The sequence below is a fragment of the Rhinolophus sinicus genome, linkage group LG16, assembly GCF_036562045.2.
Source record: "Rhinolophus sinicus isolate RSC01 linkage group LG16, ASM3656204v1, whole genome shotgun sequence".
NCBI classification, from domain to species: domain Eukaryota; kingdom Metazoa; phylum Chordata; class Mammalia; order Chiroptera; family Rhinolophidae; genus Rhinolophus; species Rhinolophus sinicus.
In genome coordinates, this window is record NC_133765.1 from 33,175,876 (window position 1) to 33,200,381 (window position 24,506).

Sequence of the window (24,506 nt, forward strand, 5' to 3'; positions counted from 1 at the left end):
TCATCCATCCAGCGTGAGCGTCCTTTCTACCTACAGATTTTGTTCTCTCCTCAGCTGAAGAAAATGTTCTTGTCTAACAACTGACCCTTGAGCAACAAGGGTTTGAACTGCACTGGGCCACTTATACGTGTTTTTCCCTCAAAACATACAGTCAGATGGGCCCTTCTTATCTGCCCACGGATTTCCATATCCAGGGTATCAACCAACCGAGGGTTGAGAACAGTATTTTCTCATTTGCAGCTGCAGATTCGCAACCGCGGATTCCGACCCGGGGATTGAAAATATTGTTTATAATCTGCAGTGTGTTGAATCTGCAGACAACGGAGGGCAGGCTGTAGAATCAGGAGTTATACATGGATGGGGGGGCGGTCAGCGACCCTTTATCCCACGCCCCACTTTGTTCAAGGGTCAACTGTACTTTCTTACTTTCATCCTCTCCTTCTAGAATGTTTATTATTTGCATCTCGTCATTATTTTGTTCTGAGGTATTCCCTGCACATCATCTCTTGGGACACTATTTAGATTGCAACAGGGACTGTCTTTGGCAATTCAGCTACCTAATTTTTTAGTTCAGAAATCCGGTCTTAAAGTCAAGGAAGTCATTTTTTGAATTTCATGTGCATTTCCCTAAGTTTTATTTGTTTTTGTTTTTGTTTTATGTACTACACCAATACTTGGGCTTTAAAAAATAATAATCAAATTAATACACGGCTACATTTTCAAAATAGATTATTGTGTCATACTACAGGTGAATATAAATTCCTGCTTTTCTCAAATTGAAGCTTATTGTGTGTGTCTCCCCTTGAATGAAGCGTCACTGAGGTATACATCAGGCCTTTAGAACAGGACCCTCCCCGCACACAGCAGGGCTCCAATAAATATTTAAATAATCAATGTCCTTTGAATTTGGGGTCAAAATCATTCTTGCTTAAAAGTAGTGAACATCTGTAAGCACATTTTTTTCCTTCCCCTGACCTCTTCTTTTAACATTGTCAATGGATTTTTTTTTAAATTACCATTCAGTAAAATTGACCCTTTATTGGTATACAACTCCATGAATTTTAACACACTTAATTATTGTTCTAATGAATGTTACTCAGCTCTTGACCTGTTTCCTCTAGCCATTCTACTTCTCTAGATGTGGTAGGCAGCATAAAGCTCCCCAAAGATGTCCTGTCCTCATCCTCGGAACCTGTGAATGTTACCTAACATGACAAAAGGGACTTCACAGGTGTCATTAGGATCTGGAAATGGGGAGCATAGCCTGGATTATCCAGCTGGACCCAATGTAACCACTTAGAAGATGGAAGGGAGGCAGGAGGGTCAGAGAGGTTGGAGTTAAAGACTGGAGTGATGCAAGCACGAGCCAAGAAATGTGGGCCGGCTCTAGAAGCTAGAAAAAGTAAGGAATGGCTTCTCCCCTGGAGCCTCCCAAAGGAATACAGCCCTGCCAACACATTTGTAATTTCTGACCTCCAGGACTGCAAGATAATAAATTGGTGCTGTTTTAAGCCACCAAATTTATGGTGATATTTTTATAGCAGGAATAGGAAACTTAATATACCTAACACGCAGTTTGGCTTCTGATTGTGTTCGAAGTTGTTGTTCTGATTGCTCTGCCCAGCGTTGTTCTCTCTGGCTTCTGAGCACCTCAGCGGGCAGCTATCCTTCTCGTTGGCTCCATGGAACTCAGGTCTGGTTGCCAGATACTTCTTAGCTGTAGGAATCCCACAGGCATTGGAAAGGTACAGGGTCTCAGGCCATGTGGGCCTACAGTTCATAGGGAAGATGTCTTAGCCACCCCAGCCTCAAGGACAGAGTGGTCGCAGTACATTCTTTCCTTCCCGCTGATGTGCTCTTGAGGTTGATGCTGAAATGTTCCCCTGAAAGTCTACATAGACCCAAACCCCAAGCCTTCCCAGGTTCTTCATTCTCAGAGCTCTGCAGGGGGGTCACCAGTGGTGATCTAACCTATTGGCAAGCGGGAGCCTCTGAGTCTCCAGTTCTCTCAACAGAGCCCAAGGCCTAACCCACATCCTGTGGGCCCCAAGTCCTGGCTACCATGTGCTCCAGGATCTACTCAGGCCACCATGTTCCCAGAATCCCCCACACACATAATCTCACTTAATCCTCCCAGCAGCTTTATGGGAGGTATGTACTAGTGTGGTCTCCATTTCTCAGATGAGGAAACTGAGGCCCTGAGAGGTTTAGTGCCCTGTTCAAGACCCCCCCACCTCTCCCTATTGAATGAACTCTCCTCCCAGCATACTCTTCCAAAGGCCCAGCTGAATAAAGTACATCCTCAGAGGGCCTAGCTGTAATGGGGGCCCTTCAGGGACATACTTATACACCCCACCTGACTCTGGGGGGCCTGAGGCCACCCTAACCCCTGAACCAGGGGCTCCCCATCCCCACTATACATTCTTCACATCCGCTGTGGCTGCAACAACCTTTTCACTTGGCCATTTATAGCTACTGACTGCTCACACAGCGTTTTAATGAAAATCCGTGGTGTGCCTATTAGGTAGGGAAACACTCATTCTGGTGTTATCAGAGAATCTTGGACAGACAAGCTCTTCTTGACCTGTCTGTGTGCTTGTGCATGTGTGTATGAGTGTGCAGGGGTGTGTGTGTCAATGTGTGCATGGATGTGTGTATTATGTGCCTTTTTGTACGTGTATGAGTGCCTGGGGGCATGGGTGTGTTTTATCTGTGCGTGCACGTGCATATATATGTGTGTGGTGCCTGTGTCCACTTGAGTATATGTGTACAAAGGAAGCCCAAACACATACATGGGCCTGTGCACAAAGAAAACACATCTTTTGTTATTAAAGACTCTGTTAGAAGATGCTGCTAAATAATTCTAAACCATGTGTGACTGGAGAGAGCAAAAAAAATTTTTTTTGTCATGGTAATAAATGGTTCTTGGGTTTGTGCCCCCAAAATTGAATTTTTTTTTCACCCATGAAGGGAAGTGAGTGATGGCTGCCATTTACTGAGGACCTGCCTGGGCCTCATCTCCTTTCACCCTGCAGAAAACTTCATAAGGAAGATATTTTATTGTTCCCATTTCACATGTTCAGAGAGGTGAAGGTATTTGCCTAAGGTCACACAGAGCCTGGGTTCAGATGCAATTCTGTCTGACTTCCCAGCCTGAGGACTAAATCGCTTCACTCCACTGCCTCAAACTGCTGAAGGTCCAATGGAAATGTTCTGACAATCCCCACTCAGGTCTTGGGCAAGGAGAGCGAAGTCTGCGCTGTTTATTAACTAGTTTGTTCATTCTTGGGGGCCAAGGATCTTGCCAATTTTCTCTAACAACATCCATGGAAGGTCCCAGTACCTCAGAGCAACTGAGAACATATTTGTGGGTTGATTTGGTTGATTGGATCTCCTTTGGAGTGGTGCCTGCTCTCCTTGCTTCCAATTCAGGATGTCCCTGGGCACCGGCAGCCCAGGGACGGGTTAGACCAGGGGTGTCCAAACTGCCGCCCGCGGGCCAACTGCGGCCCGCAATCCATTTTTAATTGGCCCACAGCAAATTCCAAAAATATATTTAGTTTACTTAAATAAACCAGCTGAGGCAATACGTACTTCACCTCGAGTGAGTGGCCCGGCTGTTTGTGTATTTTACCGCATATGGCCCTTGGTAAAAAAATGTAGAAAAAAGTTTGGACACCCCTGGGTTAGACAAAGGATCCTGCTTGGAACTCCCTATGCCCCCAACCCCTTGCTTCTGGAATGAAATCCCAAGGTTGTACCACATGACCTGCCCTCCCGTCTTGCTGGCCTCACCTTGTGCCCCCAACCCCCTCACTCACTTAGCTCTTTCTGCTCCTCAGACTCCCAAGTCACCTACCTTTGACCCCGCTGCTGAGGGGTTCCCCAGTCTCTGCTCAGAGAGGCCCCCTGGAACCCATGTGAGGAGGCTGCAACCCATCACTGCCACACTTCTCCGCACAGGAGGAAAGGCATCCTGGGAGAGAGGAATAACTACAAAGTCTCACATCCAGAGGGCAAGCTGCCGTTTCCAAGACCCTTTAGAACCTGGACTCTGGAAGCAAATGGGCCTCAGATCCACTCCCAGCTCCATCACTGTGTGACCCAGAGCAGCTCACTTTGCCTCTCAGCCTGTTTCCTCATCTGTGAAATGAGAATGTAGAGGCTAAGGTGGTCCCTACCCCACAGGGTGGATAAAAAATTCAATATGAGCATGAAATGTTTGTACATGATACCTGGCACATAGTGAGCGCTCAGTGAATTATTTCTGCAGTCAACCAACAAGTCTGCATTGAGCAGCTGCTTTGTGCCACTTACGAGCTACGAGCTGGAGAGACAGTGGTGAGGAAAACTGAAGAATACACTGCCCTCACAAAAAAATAAGTGAATTCCATAGGACACAGCTCCCTGGCCCATGCTGGTATCCTGAGTCTTGCACTCCCCCGGGCTAAGGTGGTCTGTCACCGCCCAGAGGACAGCACAGCACAATCTTAGCTGTAGAGGGTGCAGTTTACTGGCCCCTGTGGGAATCGAACCAGCGATCTCGGCGTTAGGAGCACGGTGCTCCAACCACCTGAGCCATACCCGGCCGGCCTGTGGGTGACTATTTTAAATAGGGTGGTGGGGAGGTCTCACTGAGGTTACATTGGAGCAAAGATCTGAAGGGGTGAAGGAGAGAGAGCCTTGCAGATTTCTGATGGGAAAACATTCCAGGTAGAGGGAACTGCAGATGCAAAGGCCCTGAGGTCAGAGCCATGGCTGATAATGTTAGAGAATTTTAACAGTCTCCTCTCCCCACCATTTTCTCTCAAAATTGACAAGCACAAGTGTTGCCTGCACAAGCACTGCAGAAAGTGTGCAGCATCTCTCCCTGTGACCCAGCCACCCGGCTCTTTAACCTTGAATGCCTTTTTGGGTCTCAAGTGTCACCAGGTGGCGAGTGAGCTGCCCTTACTTCAGAAGAACGGCATGGGGTGGGGGTGGGGGTGGGGGGGCCTTAGGTGGTATCCGCCTCACCTATTACTGCCAAAAGTGGTCATGGGGTTATTTTTAAACATGGGGAGGAAGTATTTATTGTTCCAGCAGAGAACAGTGGACAGCCTGTGGGATTCTTCTAGGGAACCAGTGCTGCGCCCTTTCCACCATGGTGAGTATCGAGGGCTCCACAAGGTGAGTGATTCTGAGTGGGCGAGAACAGGATGCCACCTACAAGCAAAGGACCAAAGGGAAGGGGCAGAAAGGCGGCTTTCGAGGACCCCAGGCCCAGGTGGAAAAAGCACTGCTTGCTGTGTGCGCACAGAGGAACCCCAATCAATGCCCTGATAAGCCACAAATAACAGCAGCTCCCGGGGACTTGGAAAAACAAAATAAGAGAGTTGGCTTTTTTATGGCTTGTCTACTGACCTCTCAAGGAATCAATAACTCCCAGGGCTTGCAAAATGGGATTGAATGCTTTTAAGGATCAAATTGTAATTCTTTTCTCTTGTTCAGGCAGCTGGGGAAAAGATCTTTTTGTTTTCACCTTTTGAACTTGCAAAATTAAAACCTTTCTCTATGTGTTGTTTGGTTAGGTGCCCCCCACTCCCGAAGCAGGAAGCCCCCAAATTAGGGTCAGCGTAGGAGAGTGGTTAAGGGCACAGACTCTGGAGTCAGACTGCCCAAGTTCAATTCCAGCTCTGCTTTTTTGTGACTGTGTGACCTTGGGCAAATGACCCCACCTCTCTGAGCCTCAGTTGTCTCCCCAGTAAAATGGTGACAGTAATAATAGCATCTACTCGACAGAGCAGTTATGAGGATTCAATGAAATAATGTAGGTACAGTGTCTGCTGTAACAATTTAAAGTCAGAGAAGGGGGTGGTATGTTAACTCGCTCTTCTCTGCACTGTTTGCATAGTGCAAGGCCAGACCATTTAGAGGAGAGATTTCACTGCCATTTGGATAAAGGGGAAATTGTGTGTGTGGGTGGGGGAGCGGTTGAGTTTTAACACCCTGAAAAAGTGTCATTTCATTTCGGCATTCCTCATGGTTTAGTGAGCCTGACTTTTTCCCCCCGCTCCAATCAATTCTCCTTCTCTGTGTTACTGAACTTTTAGTGAAATGCGTCAGAACAGAAGCGGCTGGATGCTGCCAGGGGCTGAACTGAAAGTATGGCCTCCATCCCCAGAGACGCACCTCCACCTCTCCTAGTTTCTAAAAGTTGTTGCTGCAAGACCCACGGTCTCTTATGATCCACCAGAACCAGGAGGCCTTTGAGAAATGTCATGTTGTGTCGTTTTATCCCTCCAGCATTACCATTCTGAGACGAGTGTGGCCACTGTAGCCCCATTTCACAGAGGAGCAGCTGAGGCCCACCCAGAGATAGGGCCTGACCTAGTTTCCTAATTTCTAGCTTCTGACTCTTAATCGATGTCCTTTTATTCCCCCGCCAGGCACCCAAGAAAGCCAAAAAGAGAGCAGAGGGTGCCAATTCCAATGTGTTCTCCATGTTTGAACAGACCCAGATCCAGGAATTTAAGGAGGTGGGTGCAGCTGTTGAGTCATCAGCCTGGATGGAGATTCCCCTCATTCCGTGTCCCCTGCAGGGTCCTCTTGGTTAGATGCCTTTATCCCCACATCCATCAACAATAGGCATTAACAGTCTAAAATAGTATTTCTGCTGATCTGAGAGCTAGAAAGCAGTACGCCTTGGATTTTTAATTTTACAGTTCTCAATGGTGGAATACCAGCTGGGTTTGAAACCCTAACACATTCTATGAGCCTTGTTAAGCAAACCTCAGTTCCAATTAGGTGCAATTAAGCCACTGTCCGAAGGCTGAGAAGGACAGACTGAATTCTTTATCTAGCAGTGGTGAGGGCTCTCACTGAGTTACCCACACTTCCCCCTGGCCCTTATGGGGAAAATATGCTAAAGCTACGCTCAAGAGGCCAGTGTGTTTTCAATCACTGGGGTTTCCAAATGGGACGTGAACACTTGCACTTTTTGTCCCCACTAACATTCGGATCACAGGAATGCTATGTCCCATAGGCCACCAGGGAAAGAGGAATTCCTGAGATGACATATCATATCTGAACTTGAAATAATCACCTTCCAGGGAGAAAACTACACCACCCCTCCTCCCTCACCCTGTCCCAACCTCTGGAATGCGATCAGCTGCTGAGGGTGTGGGCAGGGGGTGCATATACTTTCAGGAACCAGCTGCAAGAACTCAAAAAATGTAGAGATGACACATCATTTGTAAACTACCTGGGCATTTACAAAGCTCTTAGAGTCTCCCCGCAAGCTAGATGGACAAGATTACCTGCCCCATTTTACAGATAGCGTGGGCTATCAAGTCAGAAGGGCAGGTGAGACCCTAGTTTTTAACTTTTTTCAATAACAGCTTGATAGAGATATAATTCACATACCATAAACTCACCTTGTTAACGTAAGTGTACAATTCGGTGGTTATTTAGTATAGTCACAGAATTTTGCAGCCACCATTCCTATGTAATTTCAGAACATTTTCATCATCCCCAAAAGAAACCTCATACCGTCAGCAGTCACTCCCCACTTCCCTCTTCCCCCAAGCCTTTGGCACCCACTGATCTAGTCTTCATCTCTATGGATCTGCCTATTCTGAACATCACACAATATGTGGCCTGAACATCACACAATATGTGGCCTTTTGTGTCTGGCTTCTTCCCTTAGAACCATATTTCAGGGCTCACCTATGGTGTCGCGTGTGTCATTATTTCCTTCCTTTCTATGGCTGAATAGTATTCCACCGTGTGGATAGGCCACATGGGGTTGATCCATCCGTCTGCTGATGGACATGGGGGCTGTTTTCAGTTTGGGGATATAATGAGTCATGCTGCTACAGACACTCATGTTCAGGTTTTTGTGTGGACAGATGTTTTAATTCTCTGGACGAGACACCTAGCAGGGGAGTTGCTGGATCATATGGTAACTCTATGCCTAACATTTTGAGGAACTGCCAGACTGCTTTACATCTTTGACTCTGGATGTAATATCCTTTGATGCTCCTTGTAAATCCCAGAATCCCACCTCCCCCAGCCCAGGCCCGGCCTCTGGGGCTCCTCACCCCAATTTCTCCCGGCTGACTAGCCAATCACTTCCCTTTCACAGGCCTTCACCATCATGGACCAGAACAGGGATGGTTTCATCGACAAGAACGATCTGAGGGACACCTTTGCTGCCCTTGGTATGTCGCCCCTTCTAGGCCTGCAGGAGGGTCTCCTTATCCCCTGCCCATGATGGGCGGCAGGTGGGAACACTGAAAAGGTGAAGAGCTTGTTTTCCAAAGAAACAGCTCAACCATGATTGGTCTTTAAGACACATTTCAGAAGATAGGAAAGAAGGGTTTAATCTTTGAGTGTCTTCACATATCTTTCATTTTTCTTTAAAAATTACTTTTCTGGGTGTGATTTTTGAATGCAGTGCCAGTTCACAATAGAAAACTTGGAAAATTTAGAAAGGTATAAAAGGGAAAACAACATTGCCCATTAGATCACATCCCACTGTTAACATTTTAGCCTCTAAATCTTTTCTAGGTGTATCTGGGGGCTGGGGTTGTGTTTTTGGTTGTTTTTTTAAATAACTGGAAATCATTCTATTTTGGATTCAGCTTTTTAAAATTTAACATCTCAGTAGTATGAGCATGAATGCATAGAGCTTTTTCAAAATATACATGTCCAACCTGCCACCAGTCACCCTGTCTCTACTCCTCCCTCCAAAACTCAGGGCCACCATGAACAGTAGTTCAGGTTGTGCACTGCACAATTCTACAGAGTACTATTGATGTTTGTAGCCACTGTAGATTTTTATACTTAAAACATAAATTATCTTAAGAAGGGGTGTCTTTTTCTAATTTTCAAAAAGGGACTGTATGGGCTTGCAGCAGGGGCTGGAGCAGGTATATCAGAATCTCCAAGGTTATAACAGGTATAATTTGAACAAGCTCCCTCTGATGATTCTGATCTGTCTCTCCCACCTCCAGCTGAGAAGGGCTAATTTCTAATGTGAGCATTTACCATTTGAGTAAAATATTTAATTACCTGTATAAAATGTACCAGGTTCTGAAGACACGATTTTAAAAATAATCCCTCCCACATCAGATGTTTGGGTTGTTTCCAGTTGTCTGGCTATTATAAATAACACTGTCAAGAACATCTTCTCACATGAATCTTTGGCCCATCCACTCCATCTCTGATTATTCCTAGACTAGATTCCCTGAAGTGGAATTACAAGGGCAAATGCCCATGTCCTCATAGCTGTTTCTGTCCCAGCTTGGAGGCCCTGAGTGTGTGTTTCCTTCTCTAGGGCGTGTGAATGTGAAAAATGAGGAAATCGATGACATGATCAAGGAAGCCCCAGGTCCGATTAACTTTACCGTGTTCCTAACAATGTTTGGGGAGAAACTTAAGGGTAAGCTCACGTGCATCTGCCTGTGTGTCTGTCTGTCTTTATGTGTCTTCATCTTCGAGTATGAATTAAAGCACTAGGAGAACAGACAGGGATTGGCAGAACACGGAGGTGGAGTAACATTGGGGGGAAAAAAATAAGAACAGCACATTGCTTTAACACATTGCTCCAAGGTATATCTGGCGCCATATTTCATGCTAAGCATTTTATGTGCATTCTTCATTTAACAGCATCTAGGAGGTGGATTCTATTCTTATCCCCAGTCTACAGATGGGGAACTGAGGCTCAGAGACAGAGGCCACTCGCCCGTGGCCACACAGCTAACAAGTGCTGGAGTCAGATTCGAATCCCAGTCTTCCTAAATCTAGATCCATGTTTGACACCTGGGGTTTGCTCAGAAATAACTGGATTCTCAGAGCAGTCTTTCAAAATATCAAGGCTCAATGCTAGAAGGAAAACAGGGTCTTTCCTCCAAGCCAACTGGCCTTGCTCTGGCCTCACCCCCAGCTTGGGGAGGGCTGGGCCCTGCCTCCTGGGGTACCACAGGATCCCAGCCACACCCCATTTTCTGTTTCAGGGGCAGACCCCGAGGAGACCATTCTCAATGCATTCAAAGTGTTTGACCCTGAAGGCAAAGGAGTGCTCAAAGCTGATTAGTGAGTGGGTCTGTGGGGGAGGGGGAGGGGCTCCCTGCCCGCCACATACACACCCAGTACCAAGAGCTGCTTTTCTCTCTCTTCAGCATTAAGGAGATGCTGACCACGCAGGCGGAGAGATTTTCCAAGGAGGAGGTAACAAGACCCTTTGGACATTCTCTTTACTCCAGTTTTGTCATCACCCTTCCAGAGACTCCATCTCCCTCTTTTTTCAAAACATCGCTGACCCCACACTGAGAACCTGCTCCTGTTTCCTGAGTCCTTAACTCATTTCATTCTCTCAATCACTCTATGAGGTAGAGTATTATTGTCACTTTGTAGATGGGGAGACTGAGGCCCAGTGAAGTCGTTTGCCTAAAAGGACAACACTAATGGTCAATGCCAGGGCCTGGATTCAAACCCAGGTCAGTCTGATTTCAGGTCTATCTTCCTCACAATGCATGGAGCCCTGGTTAGAGTATCAATTTCCTGATGTTGTAACGGTGGTGTTCAGGGTACCATGTACTGTGGCATAGGTTGTGCACTGCACAATTCTCCTGGATGCCATTCTCACAATATGGATCCTAGAATATGTATTTGTTGCAATAGTTTTTTAGCAGATGGCAGTAAAGTGTCTTGTCACAATTTTTTAAAAATCAGAATACATATATGACTTTTTCTGGCAGGTGGCAGTAATGTGCCTGAAGGAAGGGGCCCATAAGCTAATTAACCAAAGGTCCCATATGAACAAGCAACAGTTCTGTCAATATTATTAATGAACTTTAATAAGTCTATTTAAAATATCCCCTTCCCAGGCTTGAGCCTATCAACTTCTACATTTTATTAAAATTTTTATTTAGATATTTTTCCTCCAAAATTCAAGCAGTTAAAAGAGCCTGCCTTCACCTCCTACCAGCTTTGTGACTTTGGACAAGCTCTAACCTCACTGTGCCTCAATCTCCTCATCTGTAAAGTGGGGACAATACTAGAACCTACCTTATAGTGTACGGTGAGGATTAAATGAATTCATACATGTAAAATGCTAACATGGGCGCTATAAGTGCTAGCTTTAATAGCCAGTGGTTGGTTTTTTTAAATAACTAGCCAATACTTTTAAAATGTGGAAATAGCATTTAAAAAAATCTAGATTTCTAGTTTCCCCCCTAAAAAAATCAGATTCCCTCAGAGTCTGACCTCCTTGCCCACGTGGCCACATCCAGCTGGCCCTGAGCAGCTGCCACCTCTGCAAATGGGCTGTGTGTCTCCATTTAGCCACCATCCCCACCAGGCTCCCTTACATAACCTGCCTAGCCCCTTGCACACTTGCATTTGTCATCCCTGCTTTACCCACGGCAGGCTGGTTTCCCAGAAACATCCCTGCAGGGTGGCCCTTGGGCTCAGCACCCGTGGAAGGAAGGACAAGGAAGCAGGAGGGCACGGAGGGAGATGTTGACCAGGATTTAAGCCCAGAGTGTCTTGGTCAAGGCCCCCGAGGCTAGAAGAGCCCTTCCGAGAGGTCCCAAGTGGGGCCCCACACGGGTCAGTGGGCAGCGAGCTGCCCCAGGAATGGGTGTGACCTTGGATCCTGCCGCTCTCTGCGGCAGCTGGGTGACAAGTCCTTTCTGGAAGGGATCTAAGTGATGTGTCTCCACATCTATTACCCTCCACACCCCGATATGACCTCCTGGCCCCCTGACGCCCACTGCCTCTCCACTCAGACCTGCCCCGAACACAGCCCTCCCTCCCACTTCCCCTGCCTCCCACTTCCCTTCCCAGCGTCCTCAGCATGTCTCACTGCTGCTTCTCCGCAGATTGACCAGATGTTTGCCGCCTTCCCCCCAGATGTGACTGGCAACCTGGACTATAAGAACCTGGTGCACATCATCACCCACGGAGAAGAGAAGGACTGAGGAGGGCTCCCTGCCCGGCCCGGGCTGGGCTTGGCGGCGGAGGGCGGTCCTGCTCTCCTCTCACTTCGCCCAGGAACACCATCCCTGCCCCGCCTGTTAGCTGGCTGGCTGCCTCATTGATCTACTTCCATCTTCTTTGCAGCCTGGGTGGCTTATAAATACCATGTGGCCACACATCCTGCATGTGGAAATCCATCCAGATTATGTTCAAATAAATAGGAGGTGGTGTCTTTGTTCATAGTGTGTCTCTGACAGAAGTGCTCTGAGGTAGGAAGGTCCTTTACTAGTTCCTGTGAAGGCAGGGTGTGAGCTAGTGATGGCCCTGCTGTGATTATTATTGAATCTTAGTGACTCTTTATTTAAAGTAGACCTTCGCAGACACTCAGGACTATGTCTGTCAAGGGCCACGTTTCACCAGAATGTTAACCAGAGGAACACAGCCCTTTCTTCCAAAGAGCTCCAGCATTCGTAGCGCCTAACTTCCACGACACCCTTTCCTTTAGGTTGCCATTGGGATGTTTCCCCCACAGATGTGCTTAGGCCCCAGCATCACGTAAGAGGAAGAGGCCTCACCCACCTGCTAAGCATATGGCTCATTTGGAAAAAGAAAAATCACATCCATTAATTGTAAGAGGTTAATTTCTCATTTTAGGTAAAGTAGAACTTGTCTGGACTTGTCTCCTGGCAAACTGGGGAAGAGGTACTGATTTCTGACCCTGTCTGAGGTCCAGGAACTGGGGCATGAACTAACTCTCAATTTTGAGTGACCGAAGTCATTGTTAAGCATTCAGGTCTATTTCGGCTGCAAGAATCCCAATGTAGGAAACAAACAGGTTCACCTAACTAAGAAGTCCAAGGGCTTCAGGCATAGCAGCATCCAGGAGCTCACCCGGTGCTGTAAGAAGCCGAAAAGGCCTCTCCCCAGCTCTGCTTTCTTTCATGCTGCTCTGCTCTGTGGTGGCAAAAGGGCTCCCATCTGTCTCCTCAGCGATCCTACTGGAAAGAGGGCAGCTCTCCTTCTCCCAGCTCCGCACAAGTCGCAGAACATGTACTATGGGGTAACCTAACCAACCCTGAAACAGGTGCAGGGCTCTGACTGGCAGCCCGGGTCACGTAGTTAACCCTCATCCTGAGGCTCAAATCAGGCCCTTCCTGAACCACATGGCGGTTCCCCAAAGGAAAAGCCAGGTGCCTTTCAGGGAGCAGGGGGAGTGGATATCAGGTACTCTAAGTTTTCAAGAGAATCCCAAGAACTCAGGACTCAGCCAAAGTGCATGATGGATGAGAGCAAAGAGCCGAAAGTGGGGGTGGCAGTGACAGCCGGGGTCACCTAGGAGGGATGATGGGTCCAGGCAGTTGGAGGAGCCAGAACTGGAGCGCGTCTTCAGAGCTCGAGTAACAACAGAGCCCTGCAGGAAGAGCTCAGGGTCAGCTCCATCAGCAGTTGACATCACCCCCGGCTGCGGGGAAACGGGATGCCTTTCAAGGCCAACAACGAGCAAGCTGGGCAGCCAGGGACCCAGGGATGCCCCACACCATGATGAACCCCCATGTTCCACACACTGCAATGATCTATGTCCACCATGCCCAGACCCTGCTCTCTGGGGCTCCTGCAGAGCTGTGGCCAGGGCCTGCGGAGGCCTGGCTCAGTTCATTCAAATGCAGTGTGTGGTTCAGGGCAAGACACCTTGGCCACAGCTCTGCAGTGACACGCTCATCCACGAGACACACACACACAGAGAAACAGAGACACACAGATACACAAATACACAGAGCTACAGAGACACACACACACACACACACACGGGCTCCGTGGCTCCCACTTCCAGCCTGTGAGCAGCTGCCACTCCCCACGGACCTCTGCTTCCCCCTGGCCCCTAGGCTTCGCTTGTCCCTGCATCCTCTGCTGGCCCACAGTGAGAGCTGACCTATGCTGGTCACCATCTGAGGTTCTCGAGGGCCATGTGACCTCATACAACTTTTGCCTCCTGAGCCAGTTTTGGAACTCAACCCCTCTTGCTTCTCTAACCTGTCCTGGGGTGGCTCCCAGCACCCTAATTTCACAGTAGTGAAGAGGCACCAGGCTTATGGAACAAAGCATTTATTCTCTCTGCTTATGGTATAAATGTGGCCCCAATCACTTCAGATTGCTACTTCTTTTTGGACCTCAGATCGTCCCCCTTTTCAGAGGTGCTGTCCAAGTGTGAGGCCCTCATGCGAGACCCTCTGTTGGTGTAGTGGGTGAGTACCATCTGCCGCAGGCTGCTGTAGTCCAGGGGCTGGTCCTCTACACCAAAGACAGGATGCAGTGAGGAGCCGAAATCAGATCCAGCACACTTCCTTCCCCGGGCAGTGACCCTGCCCTGTTCACGGGTGCCCAAGGCAAGGATGCCTGTTTGGGGTTCCCCCACAATGCCGGGGGTTGAAGTATGAACATTCCCGAGGTTCAGGGAAGGGGCGAACAGGCAGAGATGTACTGCAGGGGTGCCAGACAATAACTGTTTCTTCTCCTTGGTGAGTTTGGTTTAATCTAAAGGAGACAGGGCCGCCACCTACAGATGTTCGGGATGCAGATGACACAGAGATACCCTATGGGACAGATGAGTGGATGGGCTGAAATCCAGCTCCCACCTGATTGCCAAGCCATGTCTTCCAAGAAGGGGCACCTTTTCCTAATTAGCCTGTCCAGAGGGGGTGCCTCCTCTAATTTACACATACGGAGCACAGAGGCTAGTGAGCCAAGAGAACCCAGTGTTTATCAACATTCCCCTGAACAGAAGTGATGACATCATCTGTAAGTTCCCGACCTTGTGAGGACAGTGTTACCAGCCTCTGTGCCCCACCACCCTCCTCTTTTAGGAACTCGAAAGGCCAAGGGAAGCTGAGCGAAGCTGGCTACAGCAGACCTAGCTTTCACTCCTGCTAGGCCTCAGCGAAATCAAGCAGAAGACGTGCGCACATGCTGGCATCCCCTCCCTCCACCTTGGGCACACCTGCCCATCTGAAACCTGCTCCAAGACGTGGGGCAGCTTTTTAAAAAATCTCTATTTACTAAAGTGATGCAAGGTCATTATAAAAGAAAAAATTTAAACAACATGGAATCGTTAACTTAAAAATGCATAGTTTTCTACAAAACACTCAGGAATATCCACGTAAGTCAACCCGTACATCCTCTAAGATACCTCCCTGCTTCTCAACTTCCCTCCCTCTCTTCCTCCTCCTCCCCTCCTCCTCTTCCTCCTCTTTCTCTCTCTCTCTCTCTCTCTCTCTCTCTCTCTCTCTCTCTCTCATCATAGCTCTCTCTCTCCCTATTATATGTCAGTGTTGTGAAGGCCTATTCTGTACATTGTAGGATTTTAGCAGCATCCTCGGCCACTAGATGCCAGTAGCACCCCCCTCCTTCTAATTGTAACAACCAAAAATATCTCCAGACATTGCTAAAAGTCCCCTGAGAGGTAAATCACCTCTGGTTGCGAACCACTGAATGTATATTTCATACACACATACACACACACACACACACACACACACACACATATAGTCATATATATTATATACCATTGCATTCTTTGGAGTGGCTGCATTGTATTCCATTGTATGGATGGGGGAACCATTAACTTACTTAAGCAATCTCTTAATGGGTGGGCATTTCAGCTGTTTCCAGTTTCGTGCTGCAGTGACCATCTTCCTACCTTCATCTTAGACCCTTGAATAAGTTTTTCTTGAAGGACCAATTTCCACAGGCAAACTTACAGGTTTAATGGGTGTCCACTTCTCAGGCTTTCCATAGGTGTTCAAACTGCCCTCCCAAAACCCCGGAGGGACCAATTTTATCCCCACCTTCAGGGAGCAGGGCTGGTTCCCCCTGTGAGGGGGAGTGTCTCGAGCTTCTGCCTCCCAGTTAGGAAGATCAATGGGCCAGTGCCAGAAGGGCCACAGTTAAGGTTTCTGGCACCAACTGTGCCTCAGGTCCTTCAATCATGGGATTGGGAGAACAGGGAGGTCACGGGTGGAGTGGGACTCAAGAGCATTCAGTGAGGGTAAGAGACGAATCAGACAATCTTGTGAGCCCATAACTTGCCAATTTAGAAATTTTGGATATTTTAAGATTCATTTTAAAAGGTCACAAAGTAGTTGTGATTTACAAAAAATTATCCAGGATAACTACACTTCAGGATCTGTGGCTGGGCCATTGTGCCTGTAGGGAGAAGCATCCCTGAGCGAACCATGTCAAGTGGCCACAGCCAAGATCATACCCATGAGGCTCATAAAGAGAGGGAAACTGAGGCTCAACACTGCAGACCCTCATGGGCACAGGTTTAGGAACCCCAACCCACAGACCCACGCAGATCTGGGAGAAAGAGAACTAACCTTCATCCAACTTTTCACTGAAGGATTCAGTCCCCAACACTGGGGCATAGACCTTGATGGGTTCTGCACTCTTGAGGAAAGAGCCACCCCAGAAAGGGTTGATGAAGGGTGGCAAGGTCTCGGTCTCTGCCCCTTCCACCTCCAGGATCCGCTTGTAGGATTCTAACAGCAGTAGGTCGTTGGTCTTCTTTTCAATGATGGCTGGAAAAAAACAAGCAGAACCCAAATGGCTGCTAAGAGACCTGGTTGTGTGCACGGGATGGCAGGGGGCGGGGGTGGTGTCACAGGGTGGTGCCCCCCGCTGGAGAGGAAGGGAAGGGACAGGAAGTGGGGATCATGAGCTACTATAAGGACAAGGCTTTCTCCTGGGCTACATCATGCATTCTTGAGGGGACAGTATCACACCCACGAGGGCAAAATTTGATTCTTGAGAGGCAAGAAAAACTGACTCTATAAGGTATAAAGCACAGACAGACATACAGGACATAAAGAGCTATACAGTATATCAACTGTATTAAAATTTCACGAGGAGAGGGCAATTGAGAAAACAATGTCAAAAAGGTTCTGTAAGAGGTGATAATGAAAAGAAGGTTGAGAAACACTAAAAATTGAGAGGCATGGGCAGCCCTGCCTTAAACTATGGATTTTTCCTCAGTGTGCTCTCTCTGTCTCAGGCTTCCAGAGCTTTGCTCATACTGTTCCTTCTGACTAAAATGCCTTTCCCTACACCCTTCCTTGAATAACTCCCAGAAGTGTTTTAAGATTCTAGTCATGCCTTGCCACCTGCAGGAATGTTTCCCTGACCTGCCGAGTTTGGGGGAGCTGCCCTTCATTCTGTGAGTCATAGCCCCATGCAGTCACTGGAGTCATTCATTCATTCATTCATTCATTCATTCATTCTGCAAATGATGATTGGATGCCTACCATGCCAAGCACTGTGCTAGAGGTTATGGGTACATGGAAGAAAAATAAAACAATAACAAGGATGTAAGGACTTCAGTGTATATGGGGAGATGGAGAGAAAGACAAATTCAACTAATAAATACATGTACCCCTCACAATCCAGATGCTCATTATGTGAATTCAGCAACTACTAGATTTGGATAATTTAAAAAGTAAATAAACCTCATACTCCCCGTACTGTTGTTAGTCTCTCCGTAAATCAGAGACCAAAAATATTTGCATCTGGAACTTGCTCTCAGATCTCAAGAACCTCACAGATTCAGATCGTGATCACTTCCCGCACACAGAGACAAATTGGTGAATGTGAAATAAGAGAAGTGCCATGAGAGGGAATAATAGTGGGGCAAGGAACCAGCTTCAGAGGGGGCAGCGGCGGGGTGGAGAGGGGACATTTAAATTGAGATCCGAGAATGAGCAGCCTCAGAGCATACGACGAGTATTCTAGGAACAGCTTGTGCAAAGGCCCTGAGGTGGGAGTGAGTTGAGGGGAGGGTTGGAAGTATAAAGAGGAGAACAGAGTGACTGGAGGTAGTGAGCAAGGAGGGAGAACAAATTGAAAGGAGGTGAGAAGTATAAGCCGGGGCCAAGCTCTGCAGAAGCCGACGGGCTGTGGGCAGGAAAAAGTTAATGCAGCAGGCCTGACTGTTATCCTACGACAGGCCTGTTTACCAGCTGAGCCCTAGACCAGCAGTAGGGAACTTGGATTTCAAGAAGACTCCTACCTTCCATTAACTGATAAGAGTGACTCACTGTGCCTAAACTGTGTACAAAAAAATGTGGTTTATGCTACATACCTGCTGTCCTTCCTGGGAGTCTGAATGTGGGTATGTACCAGGCTGCAGGTGCCTGACTCAGTAATCAGCCCCCAATCAAAACCCTGGGCATGGAGACTCTGATGCGCTCCCCTGGTTGACAACATTTCACACGTGTTGTCACAACTCATTGCTGGAGGAATGAAGCACATCCTGTGTGACCCACTGAACGTGGTGGGAGGGCTGTCTTGGGAAACTCCCAAACACAGATGATATTATTAAATACAATGAAACCTGAGGTTTTATTCTAAGAGCAGTGAAAGCCATTCATTCCGAATTGTCATGATTTGTGCAGGTGTATCCCTCCCTCTCTAGTCTGAGCTCAGGGCCTCTGACCAGAAATGTGTGTTCTAGTTAACAGGCATTAGCTACATGCCAGGTGCCACTCTGAGCACTTGGATTTCTTCCTTTCCAATCTGTATGCCTTTCATTTCTTTTTCTTGCCTTGTTGCATTGGTTAGGACAATGAATAGAGTACTGAACAAGAGCAGACATCCCTTCCTTATTCCTGATCTTAGAAGAAAAACATTCAGTTTTGCACCATTAAATATGAGATTTGTTGTAGGTGTTTTTGTAGATGCCCTTTAACAGGTTAAGAAAGTTTCATTCTAGTTTGTTGAGAGTTTTTATCATGATCATGAATGTTGAATTTTGTCAAATGCTTCTGCATCTATTGAGATGATCATATAGTTTTCTTCTAAGAACTTCGTAAGATAGATATTGGGTTTACATCTCTCTTTTTTTTTTTTTAGATGAAAAAAAACTAAAGCACAGAGAGGTTCAGAAAGCTGCCCAAAGTCACACAACTAGTAAGAGTAGAACCAGGATTTGAACCCAGGCAGGCAGTTATTAGTACCCTCATGCTTCATCGCAAGGCTCACTACCACCAAAACAACAGGCCCCTTGCCTGATCACAGAAAGCTCTGGAAATGGTTCCAATGGGCCCCCGTTGGACTCACCGAAGTACTGTGGGAGGTTGGCCTCGGTGATTTTCCCTGTCTCCCCTAACTGCACCAGGATCTTGGTGGTGTCACAATTTATCTTCTGCAACAGATTCTCCACCCAGCTCTTGAGCTGCTGCAAGGTGCTGTTCACCTCCTTGTAGCTGTTCTCATACATGTCTGCCTCCTCTGTGGTCTTCTTTAGTTTCTCCTGGTGGCACAGCCCAATTCCCACCCCATCCCTTTACTTGGGCAATTATTAGTAACAAGGCGGAAGTAACAGCCCTATGACATGAGAACGATTATTATCCCAATTTGACAGGTGAGAAAACTGAGGCTCAAGGAGGTTTAATCACTTTCTCAAAGTCACACAGCTAGGAAGTGGCTTTTCTGAGTCATACCCAGGGCCTGGTTGTGTAACTCCCATGCCAAACCCTCCCGTTAAGGGACTGGTCCCACCACTTGTCCCAGAGGGACAGGAGGTGATGAAATGGAAGGTGTGTAAAAGGTTCCAAGAATAGAGCAGACGGAAGAGATCTTCAGCAGCAGCTAAGAAAGTACCTTGTGAGCCCTCTGCTATTAAGACAAGTTCTCCTGCTTCGAGTATTTGCATTTGGAAAGAAGCCTCCAGAAGTCATGTTAAAGCCCAAGGAATAAAAAGCTGATGAAAGGACTTCGGGCAGAGGTGGGAAGATGCTTGGGGGTTACCTGGTCAGCTTCCGCAAGCTGCCTCCTTTTAGGCTTTCAAAACCCCAAGATGCAGAGCAGCTCCAGTCCCAAGCCCAAGGAAGCATCTGGACGCTGGGTGGCCCTATGCCGAGGATGTGGGACCCCAGGAATGTGCCCAGGTGCGGAGGGTCTCCTTGGAATTGGCCCTGCCTGGAACGTCTAATTCCAGGGAGGCCTCTCTGAGCTGCAGAGGCTCAGTGGGCAGCATGTGCTTTGCCGCCCCCCAGTGGCCCAGCCGAGAATGGCACCACCATTGTTCATCAGGTGCATACCCAGAACACAAACAAGCCACAGAGAAGGAAAAGTAAGTGACCCAGGAGCACCGTTCCTGAGGCGGGAACTACTGGATTAAAACGGGACTTTGCAATCAACTCTCTGAGTTCATATCTTTGCCAGAACTGTGCTATCCATTCTCCCTTTATACCTGAATAACAAGCCCTTGACTGTATTTGGGGTGGCAATGTCCCCAGCTAACAGTTATATTTCCAACCCCCCCGGCAATAGGGATGGCCAATGAGGTATAAACACAGAAGTCATTGGCTAAGTCTTCAGGGAAAGAACTTTTAATCTGCTGACTCAGCTAGCAAGGCCTTTTTTCCTCCCCCACTTTCTCCCTACCTGGCTGGACCACTGGCAGCCATACTGCAACAATGAGGCATCCGTGGGAACGTAAGCCACATACCAAGGATGGCAAAACAGAAAGGAGGAGTCTGGGTCGCTGATGACATCATGACCAACCCCGAGGTGCCTATCTCCAGACTTATTTCTTTACAAACTAAATAAACTTCTATCTTGCTTAGGCCACTGTTATTTGGGGTCCCTGTTATTAGCAGTTAAATACAATCCAGATCCCAGCTCCATGATGTTGGTCAAGTGGCTTTCCCTCTCTGAACCTCAGTTTCCTTATCTGCAAAATGGAAAGATCATAGCACCTACCTGTTGTGAGCATTAAATGAGCTAGTGCAAGCAGAGCATTTAACCTAGAGCCTAGTATATGCTAATTGCTCAAGAAAGGTTTGTCGTAACTATTATTGATTGGGAACAGGCCACAGCCAGGACAAGGGAGAGCAAGAAGAAAAGACGAAGGCAGAGATCTGTCTGGAATTTGCCAGTCTGGGATGAATGTATATGCGCACGAGCTTGGGCTAGACCCCCTGAAGTGCGGGAGTCTTTAAAATAGACGAAAGGGCAGTTGGGACAAAATTCTGCAGCAATACCTGCAGCAGAGGCTGCCTGTGACAAAGGGTCAGGACCTGGCAAGATGTGACTCAGGCTGTAGTGTCATGGGGCAGATTTCTTACTCCTCCTGAGACCCCGCTGACAGGCTGCCTGACAGACAGACAGACAGACGCGGAAACTCCCGTGGCCCTCCCTGCTCCCTCCCCACTCTGGTCTTACCTCCAGCTGTCTCAGGACAGAGCTGTTGTCATCATGGGACAATTTCTGCTGGGATTGCAAGTGGATGATCTCATTCTGCTCAGGGGAGAACGAGACTGTGAGGAAAACTGAACGCTCCTCTCTGGCCACACCTGAAAACCAGCCTGTGCTTCGGGGAGCTGCTGGGGATTTAAAATGATCTGATCAAAGTTGCCCCAGCACCCCGGAGCTCCTCTTATGCCCCCGGAGGTTTTGTCTGATGTTTCCTAATTAAAAGAACAGTGAGGGCATGGGAAGGGTGGACAATTCATTTCTTCTGGAGAAATATCCAGAATAGTGTGGTCCATAGAATTTTCTGCGATGGTGGCAACATTCTCTGTCTGTAACGTCCAGCACCACAGCCACTGGCCACATGGGTATGGAAATGTGGCCAGTACCACTGAGGAGCTAGTTTTAAATGTTTATATAGTTTAAATTAATTTAAACTTAAATCACCACAGGTGGCTAGCAGCTACTGCAATGAACTGGCAGCCCCAGAACAGGGGTTCTCATACTATAGCATGAATTAGCATCAGCTGGAAGCTTGTGACAACACAGAGTGCTGGGCCCCACTCTAAGAGGTTCTGATACAATAGGTTTGGGTGGGGCCTGAGATTATGCATTTCTAGAAAGTTCCCAGGAGATGCTGCACCTGCTGCTGCTGGTCCAGTGACCAGATTTGAGAACCCCCGGGCTAGCCAATGTGTCCAGATATAAAAGGCACGCACCTTTTGACTGAGCAAGTCCATTTCCAGGAAACTGTCCCATGGAAATAACAGGAAGTGGGCAAAAGTGGCAGCTCAAGGCTGCCCATCATGTTGTTATTTGTAATAGCCCTTGTTAGGGACAACCTAACGTCTACTGATAGGGGGTCGGTTCAATCAATGATGGTACATTCATATCATGGGGGGAAATGGTCTCAAATACAAAGATTGTTAAAATGCAGATTCCTGGCCCGTTCAAAGATAATCTAGGTTTGTAGGTATGGGGTAGGGCCCGAGGAATCTGCATTTTTTAAGAAGCAACCTATGATTCTACTACAGAGCATCCAAGGTCCCCAGAAGCCATTAAAAAGAACACAGATGATGTTGGGAGGTATCTATCATGAATCTCTGGGGGAAAAAGTTTACAAAACAGCCCAAACTGTCCAGTATGATCCCAGCACTATAAGTGTGTATGTGTGTGTGTGTCTATGTCTGTTATGTCTGTGGGGTTCTACATGGTTGCATGTGTGTGTCTGTGTGTCTGTCTGCATAGGTGTGTACAGGTGTGTATGTGTATCTATGTATGTCCATGAGGTCTGTGTGTGTGTGTGTGTGTGTGTGTGTGTGTGTGTGTGTGTGTGTGTGTGTGTGTGCAGTTACAGGCTTGAGGGCACACTGCTTTCATAAAGCAATGTCACCAAAATATTAATGGACATTAACTCTGAGTGGTGATGTTTTGGTGATTTGTATTTTTTCTTTGTATTTTTCTGAATTACATTTTTGCACAGACCTATATATATTACCTTTCCAATCAGAAAAATAATTATTTCATTTTGGAAAAAAATATTTAAAAGAACTGAGAAGAAAAAAAAAAGAAAAGAAAAGAAAATTAAAAAAAAAAAGAACTGAGGCCTTCCAATCTTTAAAGGAAAAACAATCCCAGAAGGAACTACCAAAATGATGAATCAATGTTATGCCCAGGTGATGCAATTCTTCTTGCTTTGGGATTTCTATTTGTACTCTTTCAGTTTTGTTCCATATGGGGTTGATTGATAAGTTGACTGAGAGGTGTTCCTTCTCTGTCCCAAACTCTCCCATGGCTCCTGTCACTCAGAGTAACTACCAAAAACTCTTCTGGAAATGTCTCCCCCAACTCTACGACGTCCCTCCCCTCTCGGGCTTCATCTCTCTCTCTCTCTCTCTTCTCTTTCTCTCTCTCCCTCCCCCCCTTGCAGGCACCCAAGCCTGCTTGCACTTTCCTGCCTCAGGACCTTTGCACGGCTATTTCATCTGCCTGGAATATTCATCCCCCAAAGATCTGCACAGCTTATTCTCTCACCTACAAGTCTGATCAAATCTTACCGTCTCAACTGCCCATGCCTTCACCTGGCTCCAGAACCCCTCTTAACCTGCCCTATTTCATCTTTATAGCCATGCCACTTCTCACTTTCTAATATACTCTACAACTTATGTATGTATTGGGCTTGCTGTTTATTGCCTGTTCTCCCTGCCAGAATAGAAGCTCTATGAAGGCAGGGCTTTTTGTCATTTTGTTCACTACCACATTACCAGTGTCCAGACCAGTGTCTGGCACATAGTAGGTGCTCAATAAATACTTACTGGGAGAACAAATAACCAAAAGAACATTGTTTCCATTAGAATACATAACCTTATATATATTTTTCCATTATAATATATATACTACATGATAATCACTATACTAAGTTTTAAAAGCATCACCCACCCCCACCCCCAAAAAAAGTCAGAAGGAAATAGATCAAAATATTAACGATTTTCTCTAGGCAATGGGATAATGGGTAATTTTAAAAATTCTTTCTATCCTTAGGTAGTTTCCAAAATTTCTATAAAAAGTGTATCTTTCTCTTCTAAGATTTTTAAAATATTAAACCTTCACACTGGAAAAAAGTATTTCCAGGACTTATTCAACAGGCATTTACAGCTTTATTTAAGCCCCCAAAAGGCACACTTCTGTAACTTCAAAAGGAGCTCAGAAGCTCTTGTGGTCCAAACATCATTCTACAGGTGAGAAACTGAAGCCAAGAGAGGGCAGGGACTTCCCCCTCCTTCATCAGACACACCGTCCTAACACCAGAGACAGGATGTGTGGGTAAGAGAGAAGGAACCATCATGGTAAATGGGAAAGATCTAGGTCGATTCTGTTAGGGAAACATTTCCTGCATAGGTCAGTTTCCTACTGGAGTCCTCACATCCCTCTCTATGGACTGTCTCTGTCACCCCACTGGGACTAGTAAGGTGCTCCCTCCTGGAAAATGATTCAGGGTCCCGCCAACTCCCAGACCATCTTTTTCTTCAGAGCTCTCTGCCTTCAAAGATCTTCCCTGCAATACTACAGATGACCACCAGAGGGCAGTGGCGAAGCGCCTAAACCGGAGGTTGCAAACTCAAACCCAGCTCCTCTGGGCGAAGGAGGGCCAGACAGCTAGATCGGTTTACAGGGGCAGAGGCACTCAGCTTCCCAGGGGAATGTGATTTTCTGGTTTTCCAAGAGGAACCAGAAATCCAGATTTTCATGTTGAATATCCTGATTTTTAAATGTTGGCAACTACTAATTTAAAATTGGTG

At 47.1% G+C, this 24,506-nt stretch overlaps 2 protein-coding genes across 3 annotated transcripts in view; one reads left to right on the forward strand and one right to left on the reverse strand.

Annotated features, from left to right (window-relative positions):
* The first annotated feature begins 4,998 nt into the window (after positions 1 to 4,998).
* On the forward strand, positions 4,999 to 12,204 carry MYL2 (myosin light chain 2). Its single transcript, XM_019734135.2, has 7 exons — positions 4,999 to 5,146; positions 6,429 to 6,518; positions 8,126 to 8,201; positions 9,320 to 9,424; positions 9,999 to 10,077; positions 10,164 to 10,212; positions 11,868 to 12,204. Exons 1-7 carry the CDS (start codon positions 5,144 to 5,146, stop codon positions 11,964 to 11,966), a joined length of 501 nt encoding a protein of 166 aa, XP_019589694.1. The 5' UTR covers positions 4,999 to 5,143; the 3' UTR covers positions 11,967 to 12,204.
* Positions 12,205 to 12,342: 138 nt separating this feature from the next.
* Positions 12,343 to 24,506, reverse strand: part of CCDC63 (coiled-coil domain containing 63) — a 57,046-nt gene continuing 44,882 nt past the window's right edge. The window contains exons 11-14 of one of the 2 annotated variants that reach the window (XM_074321439.1): positions 21,181 to 21,255; positions 19,072 to 19,264; positions 16,338 to 16,538; positions 12,343 to 13,375 (exon numbers count right to left, since the gene is read on the reverse strand). In XM_074321439.1, coding sequence (XP_074177540.1) covers positions 13,293 to 13,375; positions 16,338 to 16,538; positions 19,072 to 19,264; positions 21,181 to 21,255 — 552 coding nt within the window. In that variant the 3' untranslated portion in view covers positions 12,343 to 13,292. Of the gene's footprint in view, positions 13,376 to 14,051; positions 14,254 to 16,337; positions 16,539 to 19,071; positions 19,265 to 21,180; positions 21,256 to 24,506 lie in introns of those variants that run through there. The other variant, XM_019733894.2, reaches the window with a different exon arrangement.

What these genes read in the sequence shown, in the direction of transcription:
- MYL2 (XM_019734135.2), top strand. An exon ending in AGATCCAGGAATTTAAGGAG is followed by an intron (nt 6,519 to 8,125) that starts GTGGGTGCAGCT and finishes TCCCTTTCACAG; the next exon opens with GCCTTCACCATCATGGACCA. An exon ending in GGAGTGCTCAAAGCTGATTA is followed by an intron (nt 10,078 to 10,163) that starts GTGAGTGGGTCT and finishes CTCTCTCTTCAG; the next exon opens with CATTAAGGAGATGCTGACCA.